This window comes from Amblyomma mixtum, chromosome 3 (genome assembly GCF_055824585.1).
Source record: "Amblyomma mixtum isolate Tamu chromosome 3, ASM5582458v1, whole genome shotgun sequence".
NCBI classification, from domain to species: domain Eukaryota; kingdom Metazoa; phylum Arthropoda; class Arachnida; order Ixodida; family Ixodidae; genus Amblyomma; species Amblyomma mixtum.
This window is the reverse complement of record NC_143014.1, coordinates 101,474,314-101,491,455: the sequence shown is the minus strand read 5'-3', so window position 1 is coordinate 101,491,455 and position 17,142 is coordinate 101,474,314. Positions and strand designations below refer to the sequence as shown.

General features: G+C 47.6%; 1 protein-coding gene across 1 annotated transcript; it reads right to left on the bottom strand.

Moving 5' to 3' along the window:
* Nucleotides 1–1,265: 1,265 nt before the first annotated feature.
* LOC149351161 (uncharacterized) lies at nt 1,266–16,213 on the bottom strand. The gene is made up of 4 exons (XM_089576978.1): nt 16,131–16,213; nt 3,814–3,987; nt 2,851–3,019; nt 1,266–2,301 (listed from the first exon to the last, which is right to left on the bottom strand). Exons 2-4 carry the CDS (start codon nt 3,985–3,987, stop codon nt 1,739–1,741), a joined length of 906 nt encoding a protein of 301 aa, XP_089433104.1. The 5' UTR covers nt 16,131–16,213; the 3' UTR covers nt 1,266–1,738.
* Between the last annotated feature and the right edge of the window lie 929 nt (nt 16,214–17,142).

Sequence of the window (17,142 nt, the reverse complement as noted above, 5' to 3'; positions counted from 1 at the left end):
GGCGTGGAGTGCCCTGTACCCGGAAGCGCTTGGCTGTTCATGCGCGTATGGTTTAGTGGTACCGTCTTAGCAATTTTTTTGTTTGACAAAGCAATGTCTTCGTGTTCTCGTGATGTGAGAAACAAGGACGGGCAACACTGCTTCTGCATTGCATCAAGTTCAGAGATGCGCAGACTTTCGAAAACTGTAATCATAGTTAGCTTCGAGCGCTAGCTGCCATGTCGAAGTCGCTGCAAAAGACAAAATCGCCTCACCCGACGACCTCGCACTACGAGCAAGGCAGGCACCAGCCCTGGTAGAGAGCAGCATAGCCTTTCGGGCGTACACCCTTATTGAATGCCTAGAAAAAGGCGTGATAAATCCCGAAGGCTTTCTACACATCATCTCATGGGCAGACTTTCACAAAATAATGTCCTGCGCTTTAATCGCGAAATCGGAACGAAATCCGCCGTGAGTCATATTCTGAAATAAGAACAAGAGACATTGTGCACCAGATGAAGGCGCGAAGGTGCACCCATTTTACCTATGAAATGGGAGCAGATGCAGATAAGCTTTGTTCGTATGAACACGGCCAAGGAACAAGAGCTCCGTGGCGTACGACATTTTTGACACAAGAGGAGTATCATAAACGCACTGCGAAACAAAAAAAGGCATTTTCGAATACGTCCGTGCCTTAACATAACGACTAAAAACCGCAACAGACACAGGACAGAGGCAGGCGACAACGCAAGGCGGTTGACACCAATTGGCCTACAACTTTACTGTCCTAAGTTCCATGCCTCAGATATATGCAGAAAAAATTCTATTGTTAGGAGAAAAAAAAAATGCATCTGGAAAAGTGACCACGAAAATCGAGATAAAAGATGAGAGAAGCCATAAAAAAAAAGCTTTCGAAAACAAAAGCCAAGGAGTTGTTTCGGAACGCACGAAAATATCTGAATGGCGGTAGATTCACTGCCCGAAAAGCCCTATGCCGAAACGCCTACATATTCGATATATCCAACACCTCAGACGACGATATCCTTTTGCAATCATTTCCATAATGGGCTCGTCCACATGGCTAATCAAGGTTAAAAATAGCAGCAAGCGTACCAAGAATTTGACCCTTTTCACTAAGCCATAAAACAAGACGCATGTTCCTACTAAGGCCGCGGTGTGCACTGTGTGGAAGGAGCTTCAGTTTGGCGCACTGTGCGCTGATTTACTCTGCAAATGCCTCGAAGTGGCAAACAACGTTTTATTCAATAAAAACGTCGCAAGTGAACATCACAGCAGGGCGTAAAAAACATCACAGGATATAAAAATACGCACCAAACACAATTTACAGCAACTCTATTGGCAGAACCCAGAAGGAAAAATATAAATATATGAACTAAAATTTGTCAAGTACATAAGAAGTATATACATAGCGACATTCAAAGTCATTAGTAAGAGATCGGTGCTTCAAATAGCATGCATATTTTCATAGGAACCGCCGCGCCGAAGTTTCCTTTACCGTTACGCAGCATCATTTACGGTTAGGCGTGTACAATATTACTGGCGACTGCAAGTAACGGCACAGCACGCCGCTAATTAGGCACTAAAGATGGAGGACTTGTCCTGTATTAAACATATTGACACTCGCGATCCGAAAATTGCGAAGAACTTTGACGCAATGGGACATCCACAGTTGTGACAGCAAAACGTTGTTCGTCAGATCTTACAAAGACCCCTGTGTATATCAAGAGCGTTCTTAGTGCTAGGGTTTGAGAGGGCTCAGGTCAGCAAGTAAGAAAGACTGTTCTTCAAAGGAATCGCTAAGCGGGGCTATGGGTCCAGAGACCTCGTCAAAGTCGGGAAGTGAGGTGGGAATATCTCCGTCCTCCATGCTTGGCATAGAATAATGATCAAACACGTCTCCACAAAATGCCTCCTCGTCTGTCAACATGCCACTGCCAGCGCAAACCTCTTGAAGGTTCAGCCGATTGTACACTTGTTCTGTCTCATAAAAGGAAAGCCTGTGGCAGTCATATTCCAGTGGCAGGTACGGCGCTTCTGATCCCAGCGGTGTCATAAGTAAATCGAAGGCGGCCTCCTGGGCCAAACATTCCTCCTGCTGTTGCTGCTTAACGGACGGCTCCGTCGCAACTGCCGGCTCGGAAACCACGGATAACACATTCTTAGGCGAGGCTGGCTCAGAGAATGCGTCTGAGTCCGAGACGACGTTGGGCAAGGTCTCCTCAAAGTCCGCGTCGGATACGGCGTCTGACGAGCAGCCTGGCGAGGTGGGAACTCGCTGCTCCCCTTTCTTCAGGAGGTAACCTGGGTAGAAGAGCCAAACATAACGACCACTATCAGCAGCTATTCGTCAAAGACACACAGTGCGAGCCATTCAGTTAGTCAGGAAATGAAAGCGACCGGCTTAGCCACAGTAGTCTGTGCCCGCGGTACTACCTTGTAGTGAAGAGGGGGCGACTGGGAAGGAGGAACGTATGCAGTGCCGCGCTACTACTGCATCAACTTTGTGTCGAGTGCTCGAGCAGTGCTCACCAGACGACACAAACTGAAATTCTACAGCAGCCGCTGGCTTTTGGGTGAAGCGCTCTTGCGACCAGTTTTATAGTTCTTTGTACCTGTACGTGCGCGCAAGCGCCTCTAGAACATAGCAGTTGCTGTGAGGTGCCCCTTTGTTTTCAGGGTAGTGCTGTGACGCAGAATGTCACACCGTCATCTGCGAACCTCATGCTAATGCCCACTCCGGTAAAGGAAGCCACAGCCATTCAAAGCAAACAGCATAATCGCAGTCACTTCGACCTCGAAAATATGTTCAGTGGGGAAGCGAACGTTAGGACACAAGAGCTCACAACTGACCTAGGTCATCCTCGGGGAACTTCCTGCACTGGAAGTTCTTCTCCAAAGGTCGATTCTTCCACCTATTCACAGTGCTCAGCTTCATCTTGTTCATAGCTGCACGGAAACGTTGTTTCGCCTCCATGGGTCCACACTTCTTAATGCGGCGAGTCTTGTAATGATGCCATTCCTGCAAACAGAATTGCAACAAGTAAAATGTGAGCAACTTCGCACGATCATTGTTCTTCGTATGCTCCGTTTCCGTGCAAACCAAGGCACAAAGAAATTGACGTAGGACAAAGATAAAAAATTCTACAAAAGGGCTCACAGTAGGAAACCCGACGGACTTTGTACTATTTACCAAATATACGGCGCTGATTCCTTGACTCGGCCCTCATGGCGCAGTAGTTTTCATCGATTGTTTCGATATTGTGGGCATGCATCCCTCGAGGGCTATCTTTCCCGATATCCCTAAATCGAGCCCTATTACTCTGTTGAGCAGTGAAGACGATAGCTCTGCAAATTTCGGGCTGGTAGGGGCTTGTTTTGATATCGTGGAGCATAGCTGGAGCTTCACCTAAATGCAGGCTCGCTGAAACATCGGGGAGGTAACAAGCCCGGCCCGGAGTACGTCGACACCAGCTTGAGTATGAACGGAGTGTGTACTGACTCTGGCTATTATGCTCTTATCATTAAATCAAACGGATTTGATACTAGGTTTGTTGTGTGGGTTCCACACTTTATTATGTCGGCTCTGCGTCGCTCTGCCATCTGCAACGGTATACAGGCCTTGTCAAGCCCTTCTTAGGCTTCTCGCTTGCTCCTCCGTATATTGATCGTAGATTGATCAATATATCGTGCGTATATTGACCACACCACCCAAGCGCAACGTTAATTTCAATTCAATTGACCACTGTTCGATATCCAGTATGACTTCTCGGTATTGGCACTTTGCGCAACGCGCGTGAATCACGGGTGCCGTACCATAAACACAGCACAGTCCTCTTCCGGCGTAGATGATGAACCGTTGCCGTGCTTCCAGAATATCCGGAAGACGCCCGCCGATCGGTCGAGCCATTGGAGGCGCTCGCCGAACGTTCCACGCTCGAGGTGGTCGAAGAGGAAGCGACACAGCTTGCCGGTGAAGCGTCTCGGCATCTGCACGACACCAAAGAAAAACAAAACGTTAATGACCGAAATGGGGCACGACGCTATTTTACCAAAGCTGGGAAGGCACTAAATGCAGCAGTCGAATATTCTCTGGTACCTTAAATACAAGGTCCATATGTAACGCAAGTTAACGATTTGGAAGAACCGGGCGCGAACGCTTGCGGAATTTAGAAACTTAAGCCAGCATTAAGGCCGACCTCCAACGGATGAATTGCAATGCGAAATTCTAGCATCGAAAAATCCTGCGCGAATTCATCGCACAATCCTGCAGTGGCTGCAGCATACGAGCAAATAGCAGACAAGGTGACAAAATATCGTACAGAATAAAAGCGCGGCGGGCACCGGCATCGTACACTATATGCTTGAGTAGCAGTCGGACCAAAGCACTGCCCTGACTGGCCCCTACGTTTGCTTTTTTCTTTATTGCCTTCAAAGGCGTGGGAATACAGTGGAATACAAGTCAGCTGGTTATTTACAAAACTGAATCACTCTTAGCTCGCAGCGAATGTTCCAACTTTTTCATTTGTGTTAGATTTTGAAACAGCAATACAATTTCATCATCACAGTCTTTGTCCTTCATTACACCACGAATTTTTAAAACACTCTCCATATAAAATATTCACATACGGATCTGGCCCTGGGATCGCAATGGCGGAAAGCCATTGCACTAGTCCACATTTAATGCAAAACAGGCAAGAATATGGCATCCTATAGGGTCGCACCATCTTCCACAGGCATAAACCTAATACCGTGCTGTGTGTGTGGCAGTACGCTGCAAGGCACGTCAAAAGAATACCGCATTATTGCTGTGGATAAAGACATGTTCTCTTCCTTCTTAAAGAAAGCAGTGTGTTCCCCAAGGTACAGTCTTTGTCAAAAGTTTAGAGCCCAGGGGGTTTGCTTCTAAGCTTCGCAGTGGCACTCCTGTAACATTCGTGGTAGTTCTACTCATTGGAGGAGGCAGGACCAGAACACTTCTTATCTCCAGCAAATTTGGAGCGCTGGAGATGCATTACGAACCAGACAGTGTGCTTCAGAAGCAAACCCCCTGGGCTCCAAACTTTTGACAAAGGCTGTACATTAATACCCTTTTCTTTCAACCAGCTTTTTACTGGCAGGGCCCCTGTATGGAGCTGAAAGAAAAACGTTTTTGTTGCAGGCGTAACCTACATACTAATCACCCTCTTTAACACGCTTTGTCCCGCTATGGCTTGAAAACCCGAACGATACAAGGGGACGAAGAAAACTGCGTTCGCTAAATGCTTCATAAGTTGTCTTCTTTTCACTGCTGACAAATATTCACGGGAAAAACGACTGACAAGGAAGGGCTAAGACGCAACCACCTCGCGGATGTAACGCGATACATTGTAACGACCACCTGCAGTAGACGAAACAACAAAGTCTGGTAGCCATGGGCGTCCGGAGGGGGGGGGGGGGGGGGGGCAAGGGGGGGCGGCTGCACCCCCCTGGAAAATCACTCACTCGAACCGTGAGTGATGGCCGCACGCCAGGGGCGGTGGTGCGCTCAGCCAAAAGGGTAAAAGCAGCCCCGCTTCGACGCTTGGTCACATCTGCGAAATGCCGCGTCCGGGCGCGCGTCGTTCCTCCGTTTTCAAACCACGCCACCGCCAGCTCTGCTGAAGGACGACCTGTTGCAGACATGCAGCGGCACCGGCGAGCATGTGTTTCGAGCCGTCTTGAGATGGGTGTCTGTTTCTTTGATCTCTAGAGAGATAGCGACACGGAGGCAGACAGTGCACAGGATACAGGTCGCTCGCTATAATCATGATACGTTCGTACGCCGGCCACCGATGAATTCTTGAGGGGGGAAGGACAAATCAGCCGTGTCCACCCCCGCTTTGTCGGGCTGCTCAGGGGCAAGCGGGCGACGAGTTGGCGCCGCCGCCGCTCGCTGTCTCCTCCGATCCACGGGAGAGCTCGGTGCGGTAGAAGCGCCGCTTTCAGAACCTTCGGCAAAGGGGATTAGCTGCTTTTGTTCACGGCGACGCAGTCTCCAGAGGCGCCCCCACACCAGCGTTCCTTGCGTCTTCTCCGAAAACCAGCGCCTTTGGTCAACGCAGCCCGATGGCGCCTGCCTGGCTCGCCTGTCACCTCTGGCTGGGCCTCAAATCACAACAGCGCCCATGTACTGTGCGTGTCAGTGCATGGTAAAGAGACCCAGGTGGTCGACATTATCCGAAACTCTGTACTACTCCGTCCCTCATAGCCTGAGTCGTTTTGGGGCTCTGAACCCCATAAAAGCACAAAAACAAATTTTCCGGCCGAATTAGTTGCGGGTGTCCCTTCCCCTCGGAAGTCGCGCGGCGTTCCTTACACCCCAAAAGTGCGCATTCGTGGATATTGTGGCAAGTAAGCCCTTGCACGTGTGCGCGCCTCTGTGTTTGTGCTTCGGTGTTTTTAGTGGCGGGTTGTCAACGAAGGTGAGAACAACCAAGACAGCGGACGAGAAAACGACGAGCGGCGAGCAGTGTGTGTGCGGTTGCTCGACTGTGCGGATGCGCGAGCAAGATGGAGCGAGGTGTATGAAGCTGCGAGCGTGCATTTATCTTGTAAATAAGTTTTCGTTGTATATATAGTCATCTTTTGTTTTCAACGTACTCGTTCAACCATTTTTCCAATCAATATATATGATGACTGTGCACTGAGAGCGTGTAATGAAGCACAGAAATGAATTTATCACCCGTGTAACTACGCAATTCGCCCAGAAAAATCCGAGGCGCCTACAGTTGCTGTTCAAGGAAGACTGACTGAGTGACTGTAGTTGCGTGTTTGTGAACATATTGCGCTGTGTGCTGGTCATCAATTCGGGTGAGTCGAGAACCCGTATGCAGTAAGACTGAGCACTTCGAGTATTGATAGTATCTTTTTGCATTTTTATTAATTTTAATTGTTTCTTTGTTGATAAACTCCAATGTATCTCTACAATCCGCGCTTTAATTTGCTGCTTGTAATTTTCTTTCATGTGTTTATTTTACTTATTTTTTATTTATATATAAATAAATAAATTTACTCCGCAAATAGTGCCTTTTCGCTACGAATATACCCCCCCCCCCCCCCCCTCCGGCGCCAACAACCAATGGGCCCCCCCCCTGCAAAAAATTCTGCGGACGCCCTTGCTGGTAGCGCATTTGACACCATGATCTGAACAAAAAAAAAAATGGAGGAAAGGATTTGTTTGCTCGCGGAGCAACATGAAGCGAACGACCACTTGGCGTAAAAACGAAAGAGGGCGAGCCCCCCGCCGACTCATCGGAAGAGATTCGTTCTGGACGTTCTCTCCCAAATGAACCCCATAGCGTCATCATCATCAGCCTGACTACGTCCACTGCAGAGCACAGGCCTCTCCCAAGTCTCCCCAATTAACCCTGTCCTGTGCCACCTGCCGCCACCCTGTCCCCGCAAACTTCTCAATATCATCCGCCCACCTAAGTTTCGGCCGCCCCTGCTACGCTTCCTTTCCCTTGGAATCCAGACTGTTAAAGGGACTATGAAACAAATTAATTGAGATTATGAAAGATAGGCAATCCATCACTCGTCACTCCAGCGCAAGAATTTTTGAGCTAGCATCAATAACAACGAAGTTATAGGCGATTAAAAATCACGCTCCTCCTCTCCCCCCTCAACTCGTACGCGCGGGGCACCATAAAAAAATAAAGAAAACAGCTCCGGGACTGGGCTCCGCCCATGAAAACGTCATTCGCTGACGTTCGGTTTACGACTTCCGGTTGTCGCACTCCCGAGGAGCAGTGTGCGTCGGCAGCGTCTCTCCGGTCTCGGCGCTTTCTTGGTTTGCGGCGCGCGTCGGGTTTCTTTGCTAGTTGGCAGAATGGACCCGGACCTGTTCCCGGCTCACACAATGTTTTATTTTTTGTGCGCTGGTTCGGCCGTCACACCGATGCTGCCAAGTCTTGGCGTGAAACACCGTGCATATACTGAGCCTAGCTGTCGAATGATGCTGGACACCCGGCTGCGGGATCGCAAAATCGCGCCGCCCGACTTATAGAACACAAGGAACATACGGTATTACGGTCGTAAAACGGACGGGAGAGTGAAAGAAGGTCGGGACCGAGTCTGCATGTCGAAGCAGCAGCCGAATGTGAACCGCAGCAGTACGTAGCCTTCAGGCCAAGGCCCTCCGCGACAGCTAACGCTTCGAATTCGTCCTGTGCCCTAAGTAAATGCGGCACCTTTTTTTAAGTTCTCGTAGATAAAATTGTCTTCCATCGCAGATCATATCGTGTAAACGTTCATACCGATCGCTGTAAGCTGGAAACTAGCCTTCCCGGCGGGAAGAAACAGTGTCGGCAGCGACTTCGGTCGAAGCTTCAGGTGCTTGACATTCATGCCTGACTGTCGAACGAGCGCTGGGTTATAGTAGTAAGCGTCAGGTGCGAAGTGTCGACCGCAAACGCGGAGTCTTCGGCGGGCGTGCGACGCTGGCAGTCCGATGCGCTCCATCCAGGCTGCTCGCTCACGCACGTCTCTAGGAATAACATGCCTGAGTTCAACACCTCGCCAGTCACTGGGTTTGCAGCCGACGACACAGCAAGGCGTATTCATCTTGGGCGGTCGAAAAAGGCACTGCGAGTGGCTCCCGAACTCGCGACAGAAAGAGGCGGCAGAGGTAAATTAAAACCATATGCGCGAAGGCAATGCCCTCGCTCGCGCTTGCCCGAGGGGGTCGCGCGGCAGCTCGAGCAGACGATTTTCACCGCTACCGGAAGTGTGCCCGTGACGTTGAAGCTGCCGCGGCTCTAGCGAATGACAGCGTGTGGTGGCCTGCCGACGTCATGGGACTAGTGACGTCTGTTTTCCCAATTTTGGTTTCAGAATTGCTCCCTACGAAGACACCAAGCGGCCCGCGAATTTTAAAAAACACGATTTTTAAAAATTCATAATAAATTGCCGGCTCAGTTCCGAAGACTCATACTTGGTGTCAATGCTTCTGAGCATCACTTCTAACATTTACAAGCGGCTTTTAATTATTTTCATGGTCCCTTTAAGGACCATCTATTATCTCGCCAAGACCTTCACCAACACCTTGCAATCGACGTTTGTTAGTGCGATTGGTCTGAGATCGACCAGCTAACCTTTACACGAGAGCCCGACAGGCTCTCGTGTAAAGGGATCGGCAGCGCATGCAAGGGTCATTACTACCGCTATTTTTTTCTCAGCACCCCGCCGCTGCCGTCTTCAATGGACACCCGCTCCCACCGGCGGGAGGGGACGGAGGGGTGCGCTCGACCTTTTGTGTCATCTTTCGTGCAACGATGCGCGCGCGCGGAGGCGCCGGGGCCGCTCGGGCGCCCATCGCCCCGCGGTACCGATTCGCGCCGGCTAGGCAAAAGAGCGGTGACAGCTTGGGGCTGAAGAGACGCCACACGACGACACCCCCCCTTGCCTTAATCCCCTCGTCTCAACGGACACCAGCCGAGACAGAAGCTCGCGACGAACGTCTGGTTCGAAAAGTCTGCAGAATTCGTGAGGATTAAGCACTGCCGGACGGAACGGTGTCAGGGCGCCGTTGAAGAGGGGTGCAATAGAGATGAGGGATAGCCGGCGACAGCGCGGCTAGCCGGGAGCAGCGAAGGCCCGAGTTGTGTGACGCTACTGACCGGGTGTCGGTGAGGCTCCGACTAAACAGCCTTGGAACGGTTAAGTCGCCTTGGAACGCAGGTCCGAACTCGCAGTGGCAGTTACAGCGGTAACTGCCCGTTTAAGCCTCATAATCCCCAGTTCCGAGACGACGCCAAAGTCGAGGGTCATCGGGAGAAACTGATGGCACGTGCTGGCACGACTTTGTGTTTTTGTTTGTTTTTATTTTTATTTTGCAATGGAGAGGGTGCTTTGCCCTACGGAAGCTGGAGGGCTGGCCAGGCTCTCGATAAACCAATCATGTGAACAGTGTAACATAACTGGAAGCTACCAAATGTGGGCCGGGCCTTTAGGGCTTTAAAACCGGGGCCCGGAGCCGGAAAAAGGGTTCTGGGCTAAGGTCAGGTGCTATGCATCTTCGGCTACGCCGAGTAGGGGCCTCCCCTAGTGTTAGCCAGTTCCGCCCTTTTGTTGTTTTCTCTTTGTGCCATTTAATATGTCTCCAGTGCCTAAATTTGTACGTGATGTAAATATCTGTACATAAATCTTCAAGTATTCCCTTTATCCCTGCGTCGTAACTCATCGCAAGACCGTCTCTGGCGGGGCACATCTGGTGCGAGGAAGGAAGAGAACCAGTGAACTTTACTGTGAGAGGACTTGAAGTTCAAATCATTTGACTAAGAACCCTCCATGCCTTCTAAGAAGTGCTAAAAGATGAGGAGCACTAAAAAATGAAGCAAGCTGCAGGAAAATGCGCCTATTTTTGCGCGCTGTTCTGCGCGCCAAAAGTGCCAAAGTTTTTACCGAAAGCGCTTTAGATAGCAAACCCATTTATTTACTTCCGAACGTTGTTGGTAAGTGCCACTACAAGGTGCAGTGTAGCAAACATTGTTGCCTTGTTACAGTAAGAAGACACCACGATACAAGCTAGGGTACAAAATCATAACGTGCAAAAATGCATTTTGCAATCCTGTTTTAAAATAATGATATCATGTGACATTATGCAACCTGGGGGTAATTAGGAATTTTGCTATGCTAGTTACAAAAAAAAAAGAGATGGCGTTCATGCGTTGATACTGCGGAGGATGAAAATTGATGTGACGTTTGAGCACTACAAGCAAAAAAAGGTTTTGCTCAGCCGGTTGCCGACGTACGGTCTGCTAAAGAAGGTCAGTGCGGGGAACTGCCCATTTCTGCAAATATTCTTTGCGGGAAAATTTTGCCAAAATGAACCTGGCATCCCTGCACTGCACTTCTTCGAGTATCTGAATTAGTACGGGTCCGAAGAGGTCCTATAACACTGATAACACATTATAATGTTGGCATCACGAACGTAAAATTCTACGTCGGAGCCAGTTAGTTCTGTGCACTTGAGCATATCACAATAAAGTTGGTATTACAACTTAAGTCATCAGATATTTGGTTACTCGTAAATTTTTGGCATCGTGAACAGCACTTGGCACGGTAGAGCTCAGCATATAGCTAAAATGAAGTGCGTGCTTTAATTTTGCCTTGTTTATTGGCTCGTCGGTGAGTTTTTCTCCAATTTATTTTCGTTTCACATATTACACCAGCAAACCATAGCTATGGCGGCAATGAAAGGTATTTAGCCTTCTAACGCGGCAGCGCTAAGGTTCTCGTTCTGCAGAAAATCCAGCGTCGTCCGATCGGCGGCGTTGTGAGCGAAAAATGGGCCACCCTACCCCTAGGTGTCAGGTGGACCGCCTAGGTCAAGCGACCCTGTCACGTCATCACAACATGCGAAAATTATTGTGAACTGCCCACCGTGGCAGGTGGAAATTAAATGAATGCTTGGTAGCGAAAGGCTGCTCGAGAAGAGCAACCTGGGTCGCATAAGCCCCACCGGTGGCAGCACCTGCCATCGCAGGGCAGTGGCGCATCGCTTAACCGCTGCACCACTGCGCCAGGAGGGGTGTGAGGACCCCCAGCGATCTATGTACGTAAAGTAGAGAATGAGCAATTTCTGAAGATTTTTTTTTTTTTGCTTTGGTCCTTACTTCTACACACGCATGAAGGTTCGCAATCAGCGAAAAGCCACATCGTAATATATTTATCAACGTCAGAAGCAATATGTACTACAAACTAAAAACAGAACTGGTTCCAAAACCAGATCCCCGAGGGGTGCTCGAAGGTATACGATTAAAAAAAATCTGATTTGCAAAAATTGACTTCTGCATACTGGGCATATCCAATGTATAGGTTAGAGTTCATTTTCAAAAGTGCTACGTTTTTTGTTTTTGTTACATCAGTATGAAATAGTCTGTCGACTGCCTTTGACAAGCTGAGACCCTGTCTCTTATTATACGGCTCCCTCGCTGGGTCAGCAATTGTTTCTGCAAGCCATTTGCGTTACTGTGGAAAATTTTTGAGCCTGTGCCATTTATTCAGAAACAAGCGAACACCGTAGATTTATGCATGCTAGATGTTTGCAAATGACGCACGTCAAAGAGAATGGCCTGTAATTTTCATTTTGCCAATTTTATAGTCTGTCTCATGATGCAGCTTAAGCTATTTGCCAGACATTTGAGAACCGTTTCTGTTGAATCGAGGTATTAAATGTATCGTACCCAATCACTGTGCTAGAACCTGCCGAAACATTACACATATTTATGACGAAACGGCAACGCTTTGATTTTTATGCGTAGCATATTGCAATCACTCAGTTCAGCTCTTGGGCGCAGCCGGGCAGCCACCAAACCACGTGACGTGACGTCACGACAGCCGGAGGAAAAGCCGTAGGTAAAGATGATGGCGATTCTTGGTGAGAATTGCAAGCACAGTAAACAAGGAAAAAAAGGAGAAAAAAAAAACAAAAAAGGAAAAGAAGAAAGAAAACAAACAAAAAAAAACAGCTGAGCATGGTGGCGGTTGCCACCGCCCCGTTTCAAAGGGGGCGCTCCTATCCATCCATCCATCCATCCATACGTCACGGAGGAAAAGCTGCTGAGAAAATCGAGTGCCGCCAAGCAATACCTCGCGCAAAAAGACCGCGCAATATGCAACGCATTCTTGGCTTAACCAAGCTAAGCCTGGGTATTTTTTTTTTTTTCTTGCACTCGGGTTGTCTTGTTTTTGCAACTTGCCTGTTGCGAAAAATGTTTCTTTTTTTTTTAATCGCGATTGTTATATGCTACGTTAAATATTTATCTTCTGATAACTTGCTTTTTTATGTACAAATCCCTTGTATAAACACGCAACTGCTCAACCATGGCTTCCATGTGACCAACGAGCAGAGAGAGTTTTTCAAGCTGTGTCTGTCAGCTTTTTTTCCTTTTCTCCCCTCTCCCACATTAGTAAATGTTCAGCGAGAGAAATACAGATTTCATTTTAAAAAATCCCCGGCAAGCAGTGAAGCAGGTATTCTTACGTATCCTCGTTCTGACCGACTGAAAACTTTATAGGACGAAGTATTTACAGGTGGGGGGAGCACTCATTAAGGGGCCTGTCGCGTCTTAAGGGGTTACATGGGGCTGAAACTGCAAGAATCTTGAAACAAATCGAATTTTAGAAAACATCAGATTTGTTACCTGTAAGGTCCACAAAAACTTTTTTCCAAAAACAGCCCACAAATGACTCTAGAAAATGTTTTTGTGACCGCAGGTAGCAAAAAAGTGGCTGTTGGTGGAACTTCACCGCCAGTTTTCTCAGTGTTTTTCCCTGCTTGCAGGAAGCACAGCATGACAACGGCTTCACGGATTTTAATGCGGTTCATTGCATTGTGTACCTTGATACATTTTTTAGGCATTGAAGTTTGTACATTTTTTATTTACTTTAATTTTTACTCTCCAACCGCTCTGACGTGGCAATAATGAGTGCATTGTGCAAGCATGAATATAATGTCCGGTGTAGAAAAAAATCAGGCTGATAAAAACATTTAGAGAATGTCACTACATGAACCATTCCTTTAGCTAAAATTTAAGAGCGACTGCAGGCTCGTACCATGTTTTGTTGATACGTCATGGTTTGCTGCAAGTTTGCATAGCAATGAAGCACATGAAAATATATAATGCCAAAACCTTCACGAGTACGTCAGTGCGTCCTTCTTCGACCACGGTGGGTCCTAACAGTAGGAAAATACACAGTGCCGGTCGCGCGGTAGCATAGTTGGTTTAAATTCTGAAATATGTTCTAGCCTTTTGTTTCCTTCTCGAAGGTCTGCTTGATATTGTCCTCGTTGCGCTCGTGCAGACTATTATCTACAGCGGTAGTTATCTCTTTGAGTCAGGAATACTTTCTCACAGCCCTGAACAGGACAATTGGAGGTCGGTGACCGAATTTCGAGTCTGCCAGCAGTGAACTGTGTTCTAATATGCGCGTGAAAAGCACCATTTGTTGTACAGGTTGCTATACTCTGTTTTGTTGCAGCGTGCTATCTACAAGATTAATCCCAGCTATTTCTATGCACAGGTGAGGCACATGTGCTACCCTTGGTAATCAAGCGATGAATGCCGGCGTGGTAAAGGCCGCATTTTCGAACACTTGAAAAGGCCAGCATGCCGTTTGCTTCGCCGCGCGTTGCGCAATGTCCTCTGCACGTGACACGCCCTTTGATCACAGATCTCGAGCCCTTTTCACGCCCAGGATATGCTCAGCATGGCACGTACATGTTGAACGTGACTTTAGGCCCGGGAAGTCTGTTCCCTTGCAGCGACGTCCACCTGATACTTGATAAAAATCAGCCTTATTCCTGTCATATCATGCTATCGGTGAAATCAAATCCTTATAGTACCCACCGCTATCTCCTAACCGCTCTAGACCGTGCCTTGACGCAAGTTTTATCCCGCATCACTTGACATCTGCTGAGTTGTCCTGCCAGCACACCGCCTGGCCAATCATACAAGTTGTTTACTCTTCCCAGCGCAGTCGCCGCTCATCCTTTGTCAATACCGCTCTGTACTGGAGCAGTCTGTCCACAGATGTTGCGTGCCACTCAGATGCACTTCCTTTCATGGCTCCTATCATACTTTGAACACTAAAGTATATACATTATGTAATTAACCCATCGCAGTCCAGGTAACAAACCAAATCAGAGTCCGTCTTCTCACCCACCTTCCCCCCTCCCACACGCACACATACACAAACACACACACATTTTTCTTACTTTTCGACAACCATGACGGTTCAAAAATCGAGCGGCCGGGCACTAGTCAGGCAGAGAGATAGCAGCAGCAGCGATGTCTGGATTGCCGCGTCATTCGTACCGATACCGTAAACAGCAAGCCATCGTTTTTAGTCCGCCGCATGAACGGTTTACCGCGTGGCGTTGGCGGGACCTCTCGAGATGGAATTTCGTTTTAACATATATTTTTTTTTATTCATGCACCTATGTTGCGTCCTAAAAATAGGTTCAATTGTCAAGACAAAGACGTTAAAGCATGGCAAATCATCAAGGCAAAACATATTAAAAATGAAAGGCTGTAGCAAAAATATGTGATCGGAAGAACACAGAAAACGCGCCAGCAGTATAGTATTTGCCTACAAGAATTAAAGAAGAAATAACATAAACACAGGACTACAATTTTTCACACCGGAGAGCGGCTAAAACGATACATTCTGGTAGCCGGTTCCATTGGTTTATTCTACGCGGGAAACACGACGATTGGTGTACAGATGTGCGGCAAGCTATTTCAGGTATTTTGCACTGCGGTCTTTCCTGGCCGAGATAAACGTAGGCGGCTTTGGGTGAAGATTGTGATCAACACAAACCTTTCCTCTATGTATACATCTCTACCCTTTGCGATTATGGGCCGGGACGTAACAAAATTTCAAAGAATGCGTATATGTGCGACCTTTTGTCACCAGTAATCCCAATAACTGAAATGCCAGCGTTCGGGGGTACATATGATCTAGAAAAAAACGCGGCACATAGCTAGCGCAGCCTCTACAAACGTTCCGTATGTACACCGGAACTTGCTTTCCATTTGGAATACGGGCAATTAGCCAAAAAAATTGATAATTGCAAGCCTAGGTTTTGGGACACCAGAGGATACCTAAGGAATTTGTGAGGTACCGCTTTTAGACCCTACAGACCGAATTCGCCCGCACGCCGCAACGAAAACAATATGCTACGAAGAAAATCGACGAAAATAAAACACCGTGCAGGCTCCCCAGAAGATTTAAATAAACTTGAAATATCACGCACTTTATAAAAGCTCATTATTATTATTCGTGTGCATTTCTGTGCGTAAGAACACACGTGGCGAATTTCTGCCTGAAGAGACATTATAATGTCCATTGCCCTCGTCCACTAAAATGAATAAAAGCATAACACCGTAATGTGTGAGCTGCTCATTACTTGTTATGAGCCGTTCATACTGAGCTGAACTGTGCACACTGCTCAACATGCATGAGTTGTTCACCCTCCACGAATGACACAGAATTATGCATTTTCCACGCGACACTTTTGCCCACTAAGCAAAGGACACACTGAAACTCAAAGTGCATGGTAGAATTAGACCACTTTAACATGCCAAAAGATTGTTATGTCAACTTACCTCGGCTTAATACAGCGCGCCCGGCACTTTCGACAGCAGAAGCAGCACCCGCACTGGCCTGCGATAGGGGCACGGCACCAAAATACTAAGCTCACAGCGACACGGCGGGAGTCCCCGCTCCTGAGGTCTCGCCGCGTGAACTCGAAAATGAGTAACTAATGTCCTGTTATGGAAACAAATATAGTTCGTTAAATGAAAAGCGTACTTTCACAGTAACTTACCTTCAATATTGTGGAAGTCGTGCGTCTCAAAATACTTTACTCACAGGGCGAATTTTAAGTTCCATTCAGTGTTTTCCAGAGTTCACGCGTCCGAGCGCAAAGGGAAATCCCCTCTTAGACGGCGCGAAAGCATGTATGGCGACATCTAGTGCCGCTTTACTGAAACCACAGCACCGCCGCGCGCGCGTGATCAAGGCGGCCGTGCTGAAACTAACGTTAGTTTGTCGCGCCATCTGTTTGTAAGAAGAAGCATTACTGCAAGAGGCGGGCTGTTTAAGTGGTTGGGACGAAATGCCTGCATTTAAACTTAACGACGTGCATAACCACACATCACAGTTATATTTTCACAACCGCGAAAAGACAAAAATCTAATTTTCTGAGCAGCTCGTGCTGAAAATGAAGCCAAATCAAATCGAACTTTATTCCAGCTGTAAAAAATCTTTTCTGGTCAGCACATTGCGTTATGAGAGAGCAAAACATTAGCTGATCACAAAACTTGTCTTCACAAAAATCGAACATAAAACAAAGGCCATGTTCTCCACTCAGCAAATAAAAATAAAAGGCAGTTAACTCAACATAACAAAGAAGAACACCACTCTACTTCACGACTCCGGTTTGTTATATCCGATGATGCTTGGCTAAGTCCTTCAAAAATGCCTGGTGCATAATAATATTTGGTTTCCTTGCCATGTTGTCAAATAATCGCAACATTTTTTTTTGTGTTCAGCGCAATGTCACACAATTTTCCAACAGTATTTTAAAAAGCTTTTGAATAATAATATTTATTTATT